At 39.2% G+C, this 16615-nt stretch overlaps 1 protein-coding gene across 1 annotated transcript in view; it reads left to right on the top strand.

The window, feature by feature from the left end:
* Nucleotides 1-309: 309 nt before the first annotated feature.
* The window catches only part of cspg4 (chondroitin sulfate proteoglycan 4), a 69234-nt gene continuing 52928 nt past the window's right edge, over nucleotides 310-16615 (top strand). Inside the window, exon 1 of the mRNA XM_088417309.1 lies at nucleotides 310-424. Within this exon, the coding sequence (XP_088273435.1) occupies nucleotides 352-424 (73 nt within the window). The 5' untranslated portion in view covers nucleotides 310-351. The remainder of the gene's footprint in view (nucleotides 425-16615) is intronic.

The raw sequence follows: 16615 nt of genomic DNA, 5'->3' as shown, positions 1-16615 counted from the left end.
TGGAGATTCCGATTTCCGTGGGAATAATTGTATCAGACCCTGAACAAATGCTTATTTTTCACATCTGTGTCTCAAAGTGAAGACGTGAGACAGGAAGTGATTTTTCAGCCTTGGAACATGTGTGCATGTGTGTTTGAAAGGTTTGAAACGGGGGGAGTGTCGGGGTGGGTTTAGAGGGAGGGCGTCCCTCTCCTGGTCCCTCCCCGGCCCGGCCCGGCCCAGCCCGGCCCTGCCCCTTCACACAGAGCACTATGCTGTAGTAGGTCCCCAAAGTGGAAAGTCATTCAGGCCCCAGTGAATGGAGTGTGTCTAAGCAGAGACGGTGAAGGACTTAACTGGCAGCGTGAAAATATGAGAGCCTCGCAATCTGCCCTGGTGGGCGCCATCCTGACCCTGCTCAGCCTCACTGACCCCGGCCTTGGAGGTAAGGACCCCTGCTAATTACTGTACTCGCCCCTCCCTCCCCTTTCCTCCATCCACATGTATTCCACGTTGGCAAAGACCCCCCCTCTGATATTCCAATTCAGATGCAAGTTGATGATTTTTCTCTCACAAAAAAAAACCCAACAACTTCATTTTGTGGTTTTATTTTCACGAATATTTGGATGGGATTCAAGCGTGCGTCTGGACCAGACTCGGGATTGTGTTTGGGGGGTTTGTGCTCTTACAATGTGTGCTGTCGCGCCTGGAGAGTATTTGCATTGAGGTTCTGTTGTCAGAGGTCAGCAGCGAGCGAGGTGGCCGGAAGGTGAGAAGATGAAGAAAGCGGCCATGAATCGTTCTTTCACGCCGCGGGGCCCGCTTTTCTGAGTGTCCATGTGGAGGTGGTGGTGAAAAGGGGGGGGGGGGGGGTGGATGAAAGTAAGAGTGCGGTGTGAGTTTTGACGGGGAGGCGGGGGTCCGTACAATGGCTCCACAGTGCACGGGCACAAGTCAGCCTCAGTACCTTTTTCAATGTGACTTTGCACTTCCTCCACAGGGCGAGTACAGTTTGTGCACGGCGTGAATAAGCGGGGACGTATGCCGGGTTTTCACGAGAATTCCCTTGAGACATTCACACATACATGTCTTGTATTCTTTTTTTTTTTTTTTCCCAAACTTTATCTGTGGGCAAATATGTTGCAGGGTCGAATTGTGACCTTCATGAAACATTTAATAACCGTGCTGAATATTTTTTAAGACCAATGTGAAGATAGCGGGCTCTAGTTTTAGGTATAGTGTGTGGAATCTACGCAGGGGCAGGTTAGACTTGGTGTTGGTATTTTGGCAGATGCGGTTCAAAGCACAAGTTTTGCGCTATTGTCGATTCCAACGCAGATGACTTGATCCACCGCTAGGCTCCTCTCATTCGAAAAGAAGTCAAACATTCGAAAATTGACAGATGTGACCACGAGTAAGATAAAAAATGCATTTTATAAAAAACACAAAAGTTTGAGGTGGTGCCATATTTATCACAAACTGTCTTCTTACAGAATACGCAGGTTCATATTTGTTGTATTAAAATAGTATCGCTAACGGCAGTTCTCAAAAGTTGGTCAAACCAAATTTTAAATTCCTGCTGTTGAGTGACAATTCCGAAAATTTTGATTTTTCATGTTTCTTTTGAAAGAGGAGCCAAAAACATAGTTCGCTTCAGTCAAAGTGCTAAAAATATTTTGCAGAATCCAAGATAAGTCTTCGTCAAATACCGTGGAGTCCGAGTCATGCGTCCAGTTCGGAATTGAGTATTACTTCCCTGTTCTGACTTCAAGTGAAGTGAACTTGACTTGACTTCTAAAACGACAACTGAAATGACTGAAAATATGAAAATTATCTAAGTGTAAACCGAAATGTTGTATACTTGCTTGGTTTAAAAAAAAAAAAAAAAAACAGATGCAGAAACGTTTGGCACTTGAGCAAGTTTCTAAGGGCCAAACACCTTTCGTTAAAAATCAGATTCTAAAACAAAGGTGTCGAATTCCAGTCCTCGAGGGCCGGTATGCTACATGTTTTTCGAATGTTTCACCTGACCACATTCCATTCAAATGATCAGCAAGCTTGAAAAGTATCCTAATCACTTGAATTAGCTTTGTTTAAGAGAGAAGGTTGAAAAAACATGTAGGATACCGGCCCTCAAGGACTGGAGTTTGACATAGTGCTCTAAAACTACGCATTTTTCAGCCCTGAACACATCATCGTAAGACAGTAAAATGCCTTCATTGTCATTGTGTCAAGTTTGTAGTCTGCAAATTATTTTAAACCTGGCAAACCATGGCACATTTGTTAACATACAGTATCTAAATGGCCATTTGTACGAAAAAGCCGGTCACGGTAAAAAAAAAAAAAAAAAAAATGTGACAGTTGAAATGGCGTCAGCAGCTAAAGACTGTACTTATGTCAGAATTGGCAGGATGAGCATTGGGCTCGGAGCGCCTGTCGGACGCATTGTCACGCGCCGTCTGTCACTCCTTCAATCCCGCACCGCAAATTGCACCGCGCTATTACGAGCGGGGCAAAAACGTTTGGCGGGCGCAGCGTCTTATCGGCGGCTAATGTGTGAAGGCGTCGCACCGTTCGCAAACAGAGCGCCGCTTTGTTCCGGAATTGATGCCCGGCCGGAAAAAGCTGGAATCATTCTGTTAGTGCCGTGAAAACAGTCATCTGCCTTCACGTTTGCGTCGGGTGACAGGGGGCTTGCCAGTCAAAAGTTTGGAAACACCTTCAAATGCCATCCTCCATAGTAACTCATTCAATACCAGGGACGTATTTTCACGTTTTTTTTTGTTTTTTTTTTTGAAGAGTCAAGACAATACTGTCAATTACTTTAGTACCTAATCTACCTAAGTATCGATTTAATACTTAAGTATCTGGGATTTTATGTCCGGACTCTTAAAAGACGTGAAAATACGTCCCTGGCATTGAATGAGTTAAGAGGTCAAGAAATTTTGTTCTTTAACGCTTGAAAATGCACATCTGCAAACCGGAGGTCATTTCAGTTCATCAGTATCAGCCAAATCATAAAGCTGACTGAGAAAATACCAGAACAAAACTGTCATCTTGATAAACGGTGCTTACTTTGAAGAATATACGATTTTAAACATCTTGGTTTAGACAATGTTTTAACTTTAGTGAGCGATTTCAAGTGACTGGTAATTTTTTGTCATATCATTCATATATATATATATATTATATATATAGAGGGGAGTATGGGCATTGGTACGGTTAGGTGTTTCCAAAATTTTGAATTGTATTGCACAGTATTATTGATGGGAATATTTTTACTGTAGTTACTAATTAAGTACTTATGTTATGCAATATGAATAGCTAGTATTTTGAAAAATTTATGAGTGTTACGTTTACATTGAAACTGATTTAAAATGAGTATACATTATTGTTGTGTGCCCATTTGGCAAAAAAATTATGTCTGGTTTATATAATTTAAAACAAAATCTTATATTACTCTCAAGAATAAAAGTCTTACAATAGATTTAATACACATGTAACTGCAATGACCACTCCCACTATCAACCCAGGCTAAATTAAGCTCCTCCCCAACATACGAACATGTTAATCTCTAAATCGGGACGTATCGCTTCAGCACAACATGCCAATTACTACTTTTCTATTGGCCAGAGACTTGCTGCCATCTTGTCGAGGTTTGTAGCTTGGCTATCCCCCTCCCCCCCCCAAAACTCTGATCAAATCATCAAAAATGCCAAACGGAGGACTTTCACCCCCTCGACAGCAATTATCTTCTGGAGCCGATTCCTCATGAACAGCTAATGCTAATATTAGCCAGATGTACCGCGGTCCCCGATTAGATTTAACCTTTACTTGCGAAAATCTCCGCCAGCAGCTGTCAGGAAGGCGGGTGAGAAGGTTCTATCTCCTGCCGGTGTTTACATCTTCAAATGTCACAGGCCGCGTAGCGCGTGACGTCCGCGTGCCACGGCGGCCCCCGAGAAGCAAGCGATGGTCAATCTACATATGTTTAGACTATCTTGGTTCAATCAGAAGCAGATTTGGAGCTCGGAAAAAAAATGTCAACGGGAGCCCGGAGAGTGGCGTAATAACATTTTCCGTTCATTCTGTGCAGCGCTGCAACCCGCAATGTTCCACAGTTTTATGTCCTCATGTTACTCCCTCAGAGGATCTGTGAGACGACGGAAGAATATAAGCGGCGGCTCAGCAAAACGAAGAAACAAAATGGGATTGCTCGGATGTCGAACATCTGAAGATCTTGTTTGACCCGTCGAGATTGAGTATCGCAACGGCAATCGAATGAACATAAACGAGGGCAAAACAGGCGTCCTTATTTTCTCCAGAGAAACCTTGTACATTGTATCGCGTCTGGATCTGAAATTGGACATGACGTGGCAGCACTTTGCAGTATGCTGTGGTTTTTGTGACTACCACGACTTTTCTCCAACTTGAGCGGTAACGAGGTTTGCGGAAAACTGCTGAGACGGGCGTTCCCTGACTCGAAAGAGATAAACTTGTGCCTCGATCTGAACAAGATGATGGATGGATGGATGGATGGATGGATGGAATATCTCAGATAGATGAATGGATGCAATGTTTCATTGATGAATGGATAAATGGATGATGGATGGATGGATAAAATATTTCATGGATGGATGGATAAAATGTTTCCTGGATGGATGAATGGGTGATGGATGGATAAAATGTTTCATGGATGGATAACATGTTTTGTGGATGGATGAATGGATGAAGGATGAATAAAATGTTTCATGGATGATGGCTGGTCGGATGATGAAAAGTTTCATGGATTGATGAATGGATGGATGATGGATTGATAAAATGTTTCATGGATAGGTGATTGGATAAAATGTTTCATGGATTGATAAAATGTTTCATTGATGGATGGATGGATGGATTGATGAAATATTTCATGGATTGATGAATGGATGGATGATGGATTGATAAAATGTTTCATGGATAGGTGATTGGATCAAATGTTTCATGGATTGATGAATGGATTGATAAAATGTTTCATTGTGGATGGATGGATGGATGGATGGATGGAATGTTTCATTGATTGATGAACGGATGGATGATGGATTGATAAAATGTTTCATGGATAGGTGATTGGATAAAATGTTTCAAGGATTGATGAATGTTTGATAAAATGTTTTATGGACAGATGAATGGATAAAATTGTTCATGGATGGTTGGATGGATGACTGATAAAATGTTTCATGGATAGATGATTGGATAAAATGTTTAATTGATGGATGGATAAAATATTTCATGGATGGATGGATGTTTCCTGGATGAATGAGAGGATGGATGGATGGATGGATGGATGACTGATAAAATGTTTCATGGATAGATGATTGGATAAAATGTTTAATTGATGGATGGATAAAATGTTTCCTGGATGAATGAGTGGATGGATGGATGGATGGATGATGAAATGTTTCATGGATGAACAAAACATTTTATGATGGATGGATGGATGGATGGATGGATGGATGGATGATGAAATGTTTCATGGATGAATGGATGAACAAAACATTTTATGATGGATGGATGGATGGATGATGAAATGTTTCATGGATGAACAAAACATTTTATGATGGATGGATGATGAAATGTTTCATGGATGAATGGATGAACAAAACATTTTATGATGATGGATGGATGGACGGATGGATGATAAAATGGTTCATGGATGATGGACGAATGGATGGACAAAACGTTTTATGATGGATGGATGGATGGATGGATGGATGGATGGATGGATGGATGGATGGATGGATGGATGAAGGTTCTATGGATGCATGATGATGACCTGGATAGGGAATAATGATTGTAAATAGTTCTATGGGGTTTCGTGGATCAACAAGATTTTATGGGTGTATCAATAAATTAACGTTGACGAGACTTAACCATCTTAATCTATAGATTAAAGATGGATAAATTGTATACAGTAACAGTAGGAGTGGTACTGATGTATAAAAAAAGCATCAAATCGCCATGAGTTTAAAACTATTAGCCATAAATGACCCACTTTGAAGCCTTCTGTGAAATTACATCACTTCAGTAAATTAGTAGGAAAGAAATTAGTCATTGAGAAACAATACAATCTCACAGCGATGCAATTGCGGAGCTGAACTAGGGAAATTGGATCCAGAGTGTGCATATGAGCCCTTTTATTTCCCAGCGACTTTAATGTCACTATGGCAACGTGGGAACAATAAATAAATATGGAATCTGCCTCGGCTCCGTGAATCCTCTCTATACAAGGTCTTGCAGAAGCCGTCTCCATGCAGAAGACTAATAAGTCCAATATTTGCTTTGAGATATTGATGAATTGCTGTTATTCCGGGGGCGCTTGTCCACAGACCGAGCAGGTGAACCCCTGCTCACCTCATACTTTAAACAAGGTTGCGTTGGAGGCCATCCAAACAGGAAAGTCAAGTGTCCATAAATTTTCTGGATTCGCCGCACAGAAGTTTATTTGAAAACGAAGGAATGTCCAAAAGACGCGGCGCTCGCCAAATGAATGAAATATCCTACAAATTGTCCCCGCTAATCCAATCAGCGGTTACCCCGGAACTTTGCAAGTCGGAGTGACGACTTGATTATATTTAGCGAATATAGGCCTAAAGATAGCCGTCTGTTGCTATCACAACCTCAGACGGTACAGCTGTTGGATGGAGAGGTGCAATTTTATACGTGTGACCTGAAGCCAGCTTTGCCAGGGACCTGATTACACTCCTCGCATCCAATAATGGAAATGTTTAGGGATTTGCTTGGTGGAACAGGAATAACCCTTGTCCAAATGTCCTTGAAGGAGACTACAGCTAGCATCACGCAACTGCAAAAAGCAGCATTCCTCAAATAGTCCCTTTATTACAGTGCTTCTCAAATAGTGGGGCGGGGCCCCCTGGGGGGGCACGAGGTGATGTCGGGGGGGGGATGATCCCAGGAAAAAGGAAAAGTAATCATTTTTCATCATTTTCCTTTAGTTTCAGGCACTTTGGTGCACTTGCTTCTTTTTTTTCCCTTTTAGACTAAGCTGTAACCCGTATAAACGCGCTAAAAATAATTAACGGTTGTTGAAAGTTGATTTATATTCGTTTTTCAGTTGTTTTCAGGCACTTTAGTGCACTTGCTTCTTTTTTTTCCGTTTTAGACTAAGCTGTAACCCGTATAAACGCGATAAAAATAATTAACGGTTGTTGAAAGTTGATTTATATTCGTTTTTCAGTTGTTTTCAGGCACTTTAGTGCACTTGCTTCTTTTTTTTCCGTTTTAGACTAAGCTGTAACCCGTATAAACGCGATAAAAATAATTAACGGTTGTTGAAAGTTGATTTATATTCGTTTTTCAGTTGTTTTCAGGCACTTTAGTGCACTTGCTTCTTTTTTTTCCGTTTTAGACTAAGCTGTAACCCGTATAAACGCGATAAAAATAATTAACGGTTGTTGAAAGTTGATTTATATTCGTTTTTCAGTTGTTTTCAGGCACTTTAGTGCACTTGCTTCTTTTTTTTCCGTTTTAGACTAAGCTGTAACCTGTATAAACGCAATAAAAATAATTAACAGTTGTTGAAAGTTGATTTATATTGCGTTTTTCTGTTAATGTGAAAAAGGATACAGGTAGGTATACTTAAACAATTTTTATCAATAATAATCTTATTTATATTCAGTGCATCAAGTGGATGGGGGGGCGCAAAAAGTTTTCTCTTTTCTAGGGGGAGCTGGCAAAATATAGTTGAGAAACACTGCTTTATTACAACTCTGCTTTCATTTGGTCTGCAAGTGCACTTATGACAATTAGACGCCAACCTCGAATGGATCAAATAATTTTCGCATCAAATTTGGCCCTTTTGGAATGCGAGTTTGAATTGTCGGAGCAAGAAATAAAACAGTATCTGAATAAATCCACGAGACATGTTATCGCATAAGATGTCATTGAAAAAACGAATTTGGAAGGTTAAAGAGACAGGCGTCCAAATTCTAAGCAGATGTTTCAAGTGCAAGGATAGCGTGAAGGCTGTCCCTTTTTGAAGGCCTTTTTTTTTTTTTACAGTATTTTTTTTTTTTTTTCATATATAAACACAGTGACTGTCCTTCGTGTCCAAAAATTTTTTTGCCGGGGTGTCAAACTTGTTTGTGAGCCGGACCAATAAAATATTGATTAAACAACTACACATTTCTTATTTTTTAATACCGTCTAAAATAGTACAAGAACAACACCACTATTAACCATAAAACATTAACGCTAGTATTAATCATAAAACATTTCAGGGTTTTCATTTATTGAAAATAATTCTGCTCATTTTTGTACGTTACAAAATGATTTTATGGGCCGGATTAAAACAGTTTGCGGGCCAGAACCGGCCCGAGGGCCACAGGTTTGACACACCCGCCTTGAATTATTTTGAGTAAAATGGGTAATTTGGGGGTAATTTTGGATCGTAGTAGGAATCGGAACATGGTAAATAAAATAAAAAAGAAAAAAAATTAATAAAAAGAAAAAAAAGAAGGTCTTTGTAAGCTAAAAAGTCTAAGAAAATGTATTTTCGTGACAAGTATTTGAAGTTGACATGTCTTTTTGAAAATCCGAAACCGTCAACAGATTTTCAATTCTTGGTCAATTGATAAAATATTTAAACCAATCACGCATTGAATCCAATGAATATTCTGAATCGGGAAATTGAAAAAGATCATAAAAATGGTCACTCTACCTTCATGCTATTCACCTTTTTCAGCCTACCTGGTCGGACTCCATTCTCATTTCGTTTTAGCGTAAGCGTTATCCGGATCCCTTAAAATCCCTCCAAAACATTTGTGTACCTTAAACTCCTGACTAGCTTTAGCGGCGCCGCTTGATATAAACAAACATGTAAAAAAAACAAGGGGCGGCGGGTCATTTTTCCGCAGGGTCCATTAGAGGGTTAATCCAGCCTTACATTGGTTGTTCTTTGACCTTCTTTCCCCTCATCTGATTCCTCGGAACAATCCCGTTCCAAAATTGACCATTAATGGCACGGTACGCCAAGAAAACAAATGAAAAGTGGGAAGCAGAACTAGCAAAACGAAGAAAGCAAGCTTTTAGCGGGCGGACTTTTGTCCCACTTGTTTATTCTCATTGAGATGCGGGATGATAAATACGGAGCGGTCCCTCGCCCTGAGGGACTCCTCGGAATATGATCTTTCCCACATTGCTGCCGTTTTGACGGGCGGCCGGGCTTATATGATCTGTTTCTGGGGGCTGGCAGCCCACACACAGTCCTCCTTTAGCCTTGGGCGCGCGCATAAACACAGATTACATTAGGCCCCGTTTACTCGCGGGAGGTCAAAGGGCGACTCATCTTAGGACGTTGTGTTGGTTTAACCTCGTACTCATGGATCAGATAAGTCGCCGGCGTTTAAGTGACGGGACGGCGAGGTCTTAGTGGCTCAATTTGGGATTTGAAATAGTTGATAAAAACCTGATTGTGGCGTCGCCGTGTAATTGCGGGGGAATTCCAAGGACGGAGTTTTCAAGCGCCGCATTAGCACAGCGGCATTCCGACATCTTGGATGCCGTTTGTATTACAGCATAAGTCCATTTTAAAGGGATAGTCCACTATTTTAACCATTTTCAACTGTAAAATTACCGAAATAATTCTTTACGTACAAGTAATACCTTCAGAAACACGTTTTTCCACTTGGTCATGTGACTGACAAGCTGAGCTGTGATTGGTCGTTACCTACAGCACACGCCTCGTCATTTTCAGCGGACGGCAAATGGCGAAAGGTATTTTGGAAATGATCAGTTGTACGTGAAAAGTAATGTAGTTATCAAATTATTGACTAAAGAAAATTTTACATCTGTACGAATAAAATTGTTTTAAATAGGATATGGCGAGTATAATTATCGGATATTGGCCAATAGCAGGCCTCACTTCAAGGTATAAAATATATAAGTCTTTTATATACTGTATATATATATATATATATATATATATATATGAGTCTAAAATTATTTTGGGGAGAAATTAACGGTTCTTGTATCGGTACTTGGTATCTATGTATAACTATGCAGTCGAGTACACATACTAGTGTTGAGAAAAAAGAAGAAAAAACATTTCTAGATTTTGTTAAATGTGAATCTAAACAACATTCTTTTTAATATTATGTTCATGAAATTATGAATTAAGCAAGAAAATCCATTCTTTTTTTCCTATCATATTCATATATTTCTTGTCTATTTTGCCACTTTCAGGCGCCTGAAGATGACATCACGACTGCTCAGGAAACAACCAATCACAGCTCACCTGTTTTCTGAGCTTAACTGTGATTGGGCGTTGAGCAACTGTGATGTCATTCTTGCCAAAAGATTGATAAAACAAGTGGCTTTTGTTGATTCATTCATAATTCAACAAATATTAATGGGAATGTTCTGTTTTGACTAGTTGGGTCAAAGAACATTGAGTAATAAAATTGGAGGTTGACTTCCCCTTTAATTAAAAAAATAAATCAACCTTTTTTTCCCCGGCAACTGGCCTTTTCATGTTTGTGATTGTTGCGGCGAATTTTACCTGCTTGCCGCGGCCTGTCACATTGGAAATCAAAGTGCTTTGTGAAAGGCAGGCTTACATACGGCGGCAAAGTCAATTGGCGTGTTTATTTCTGATAAGGGCTTTTTTTTTTGTTTTTTTGAGGGGGGGGGGGTTAGCATCCAAAATGAAAGCGCCAGAGAAAATTCTCATTATCACACAACTGCCAAGTTTTCAATAAGAAGGAATTATGCATGACCAGATGTTCCGATACGGCCCTCGGTGGTTATTTTTTTTCCCCGCCAAAAAATGAACAAAGAGGATTCAGTTCTGTTTTCTCTGCCTTTTTATCACTGGGAATGAATTGAAATGATAAAAATAAAATTCACCGCGTCCCCCACCTCCGGCCGGCATCCCACCTCATGACCTTAAATCCGGTATTGCCCACGTCGGCGGCGGCGGCGGCGGCTAATTGAATCAAGACGTCGTTAATGGACATCATCGCGGGGAACAATTTAATCTAATAACGAAGTGAGGATGACATTTGAGAAACGTGTCGCACGTATGTCACAAGATGGGCAGAATGGGGTCGAGTGTGGCCGGAAGGGACGATGCGGTGAAGGTCATCTGGAATTCACACCGCTCATTTAGCTGTGTCGTGACTTCCTGATACAATGTTTGATTTATTAAACATCATAACTACATTTATGGGGGATATCTCTAGGTGTATTCTTTTTAGCAATTACAGTAGATAAATCATGTGACAGCACTTTTTGTTTTTTTAGAAGATTGTGTGTGATTGTGTGATAATGAGCATCTGTATCAACAATTAACAAAATAAAGGCATGCAATGTTTTGGAAAGGAGTCTTGCACAATTTAGCAATAACTTGCTTTATGTTCCAATTCATTTGCTCATAGTTTGAAAAGAAGAATGTCCTGATATTGTCAAGGCATTTAAAAGCATTAAATTAGATTTGTTGATACCTGCAGAAAACATTAAAAAAAAAAAACTCGCACATCCGCCAGAGGTGTCTCCACAGAGGATGAAAAAATATAAATATTTATGGTTCATTTGCCAGAAAATGTCATCACTAATGAAAATGTGCATTCATATAAAACAACAAAAAAAAGCCATAAAACATGTTGCAAAAAATGTCACTATAACGATTTAGCAGTGTTGCTCTATGTTCCAATTTTTTTTGCTCTTATTTTGAAAATATACTGTCTGTTCCAGCATCAAAAAGCATTAAGTTAGATTTGCTACCCACAGAAACTGTTAAAAATCTCACATACCTCATGAAGTGTCTTCACCTAGCCCCTTGCTAAATATTTTTATTATAGATTTTTTTATTATATATATATATATATATATATATATATATATATATATATATATATATATATATATATTTAAGCCAGTAATTGTGTTTATGGCTCATTCTGTGAAATGTTGTAGTTTATTTGCTCTTAATTTGAAAATAGCCATCATCAAAAAGCATTAAATTAGATTTTCAGATTCCTGCAAGGATTTTGGTTTTGTTTGTAGTTTCTTTTCATGTCTGGCAGTTATCGTGAATAACAGTCAAGAGGAGCTCAGGAACTTGATAGGAATAACTGGCAAATAAATTTGCATTTCTAACTGCACGGCAAATTATTAATTATATGGCTCACATATTTGAAAATGTGCAGATCTTCAGTGCACATCAGTACTCGTGAAACATCCTGGACTTGAGGTTTTAAGGAGGCTCTCATGTGGTCTGGTGTGATTCCGCGGGAAAAGCTGCATGACTCACAGGAAGCGGAGTCATTGCCTGGCGTGGAGGAAAAAGAAAAAAAAAAAACTGTCTCCAACATCTGGAGCTGTCTTGACTTTGACATTGTCCCTCCGTTTTTCTTTTTCCCTAATATAGACATGAAGAAAGTGGCCTTATGGTGAATATGTACAACTCAATCTTAAGCGCGTCCTATTTAGCGCAAGTGCATGCATTACGTCGACACTACGGAGACATTTGCCCCAATGGGAACAATGTGAATTCTCACATAAGACTATGAGTCATTTCTTTAAATATAGCCAGCAGGAATGAGTGTGGAAGAGCAGGGACTCCCTCCAGGCTTCGGGCTGCGTGAGTCACAATCATAAGGCTGAGCTGCTGCATCATGTGGCAGCGGCCACCAAATTTTGTCCCAGGCGACACCGACGTGCATGTTAACTGGCGAGTGGCTACCATGCAGGGGCGGAGCTACATCATGGCCCCTGTTGGCCATGAGCTGGGCCCAACTTGTATGGATTTATTTTAAATTGATGAAGGTTTGGGGCAGGAAATAAAATAGCGATTACAGATTAATTGGCTAATTAATTCAAGCATTTATAGTGAATGTATTTTGCCACATAATGCATTTCGATGGGCGTCAGTTATATGCGGATTTTTACGATTTTCACCTATTTTCTTTGAATAGCAATGGGCAATTGTTAATATATTTTTTAAGGGATAAAGTGCCTATTCGCTCAAGTTCGGATGCATTGCAATTTGTCATTGAGTTTACGACAAAGATTAATGTTACTAGTAGTTAAAAATGTGTCATATTTTACACATTTATGCACTATATTAGTATTTTTATTTTTATATATATAAACTGTGACTAAGTTGTGTGTGAAGTTTTTTTTTTATCTTGTTTATATTTAAGTATGCAAGATTACGGTATAAATTTGTGTAATTAATGACACCAGCGTTACTCTTCTACAACTGCTGTAAATGGTAAGGAAACATAAAAGTAAAAAGATAAAATAATTGGCAAATTATTATTTTTGGGCCATTAAAAGTCCAGGCAAATTAAAAATGTATTAATATTATTGATAATTAATATACATTAAAAGCTTAAGGAGGGTCTAAAATTGACTAGTTCTGACTGAGATGTGCGGATCAGAATCAGAATTAAATCTGAGACTGTAGGGATCTGGCTACCGCTAAAAATAAGCAAATATCAGTTTGCAAAGAGGGGGAACGTTAAGGTGATACCGTCATGGGATTACATACTGTACATTACATGTGTTTGCTCTGGTTGGGACAGGCCTGAACGTTAGGGGCAGCAGCAAATGCCATCATGGCGGCCGCGACCGCTTAAAATAGCAAAAAGATATTACGTATGGCGTGAAGTAGGGTTTGTAGATGCAAGAGAAGCCTGCAACAGCTGCACAGGGGAGGTGAGGTAACAACCTCGCTGCAGACAACAAGCTCCTTGTGCGATCATGCTGAATATTTTACAGGGCTTTTTTAGGGGTCTAAAAATGCTGAACAAAGCAGCGGAAAAGCCACTTTCGGTATTAGACTCAAAAGGTAATTGTGATTTTAATTTTGTTAATAGTAGCAGGGATACAAAAGCAGAAAGGGACATTTTTAAATGGCCGAGATTCAATATAGAAAAGTGGCTTCAAGTTGTTGAAACTCTTGTTCGTCTGTCTGTCTGTCCATAGAACTATTATACTGCCCCCTGTGGCCAGGTGAATGCGTTACTCGCAACGCACCAACTGTGTACCACTACACTTTCTAATTCTTTACGTTATCACTGTATGATTGCGTAACAAGCTTACAGAGAAGCGGTTATCAAGTTGGAGTGTGAGTACCCCAGGGGTGCGTGAAGGCACTTCAGGGGTTAGGCGAGATTTTTTTTTTTTTTTTTTACCAGGGTTTCTGCTGGTTTCAACAAATCTCATTTCATGATTTTTAATGCCGTGATAGGAAAAGTGTATTTTTTCTTTTCAAATTAAGAGCAAATTAGTTGGAAGGTGACACAATGTTTGGCTTCATTCTCATTTTATTGTGTGTATGTGTGCATATATATATATATATATATATATATATATATATTATATATATATATATATATAATGCAATTATTGGTGTTATACAATCTATCGTTTGGTGGTACTGAATAAAATACTAGTTCAACTACTAAAAACCACAAAAGTGCATTTTAATCAATCCCAAATTGATTTGTGCTGGAGCCATTGTTGAGGGGTTTTTTTATTTAAAACCAAAAAAAAAAAAAACCTTTAATTTTAATTATTAACCTAGTACGTACGCTCCCTTCATTACACTTTTCATCAGACGAGATAAGATCCAGCTCACGCCATGTTTAACTTACCCACCTTACAGCTAAGAATACCAACAGTCCCTGTACAGTCAATTACGATTAAATCACAACGCCGTGTTATTTCCATTCCCATTATTTCCTTAAGTAATAAAAAATATGTTTGCAACGTGATTACATCTGACCTTCTGTTGTACATTTCAGCGAGATTGCATAACGCATGAACGTCGCTGCTGCATTGGAAACATAAATTGATGCTGACACTTTGTCACATCAGTGCGAGTCTATAGGGGGAGCTGTGCTCATTTATTGAGCAAAGGACGCAGTTGGAGAGGCGCTGACGCTCTTATCTTTATGTTTTATGCATGTTCCAGTCAAAGGAGACATTATCAGCGGGTGCCAAGGAGACTGCGCGTGTGTGTGTGTGTGTGGCCTACTCTCACGTTGGATTGATGGAAAGCGCGCTCCAAATTTTACCTAAAATGGGATTATCTGGGATTAGATTCAATCTAGCCCACAAAAGCGTCCCTACAAACTTCTGGCATACAATCATTTCCCCCCTTTGCTGGCGCTTTCAGATAATGGCAACAAGCAAAAATTCCATTCCCGCCATCAGCATGGCAGATCTGGAAATGGTATTTCGCTTTACGGCTTCAGCGCGAGTTGGCCGTGAGAAATGGTGGCGTCTTGCAATATGTAGCTACTCCAAAGCGCAAATATTTGGGAGGGCAAGCAATGAAATGAGGGCGCTGGCGTTTTTAATCAGGAAAGTTGTGGTATGAAGATTATAAATGGTTGTTTGTTCGTGTATCGTACTATGGACTGGAAACCGGCTCGCCCAAAGTACGGATTTTATTCCTAATATTTACATACACTCTTCTTCTTCATTTGGATTGAAAAAATTAAAAAAAAACAGCTCTTGAAACAGCATTTGATTTGATCAACTTTGTAACTACATTTTTAGTGGGATATCACCAATACAATGTTGTATTTTCACCAGTAACTCCAGAAAATAAAGTGTGTAACTTTGCTTTAACATTGACTTCTGTAAAAACTTAAAAAAAAAAAAAAAATCACAAAAAAGTATTCATGATAGCAATGGCTATAACTTCCACTCAATTTACTCTTAGTTTGAAAAGAAAATGTACTGTTTCTGGGCCTTAAATTAGCTTTGCTAATACCCGCGGGAGCCCTGGTAAAATCTCTCATACCACCTGTTTTTTTTTATGTACTGTATCCCCCTTTGAGAAGCATTGCAAGTAGAATAAAGTGTAATTGCTCATCCTCTACAGTAGGTGGCAACAGTGCTCATATCAATGTTTGAATAAATGAGAATAAAGCTAATCAGTAGATTTACATTCCTTTTCCGTTTCCTTTAATGCATATGGTTTGCAAAGGGGCATTTATGACAAGTTTATATCAGAAAAAGATAATTATAGTGGTGGTGTTGGAGAGTGAAAAATGTTATTCCATATTAGACCATAATTGATTTTTTTCTTTAATACAATCACTTATTTAAGTCCAATGATTAGTATTATCTTGGACCAAAACATAACACTTCACTAAAATGGCAAAAAACATTCAAAGATGTTAAAAAAAAGATCTTTATAATAATACTGTATATTTTATGCACGGCATCTGTTTTCCGAGTCTGATCATGTGACGATCACATGATGAACCCATGCGTGAGTCCATTTTCACAAGGCAGCAAGTTACAAAACATAACAGCTAACATTAACTTAATATGCTGCTCCTGTGCAGACTAAAATTGCCTACTCCATTTTTTTTTTATTACTCAGACATATGCTAACAAAACATGATTCGATGTTAACTGGCAACTGGACGCAGCGGAGAAAATGAAGGCAGAACCGGACATCAGATCAACATTCCTGAGCTTGAGGCCAGGCTGAGTCGGAGCCAAAAGAACTGAATTATCTTTTCAGACGCTTCCAGTGGAAAGGGAATATATAACAGCTGCATAAAAGCATCCCCGCTTGCAGGATTGTGACTTCACCACAGCCTGGTTTGTC

This window comes from Hippichthys cyanospilos, chromosome 6, assembly GCF_059441005.1.
Source record: "Hippichthys cyanospilos isolate Australia breed blue-spotted pipefish chromosome 6, RoL_Hcya_1.0, whole genome shotgun sequence".
NCBI lineage: Eukaryota > Metazoa > Chordata > Actinopteri > Syngnathiformes > Syngnathidae > Hippichthys > Hippichthys cyanospilos.
The sequence above is the reverse complement of the archived record's forward strand: the minus strand, read 5'-3'. Positions and strand labels throughout refer to the sequence as shown.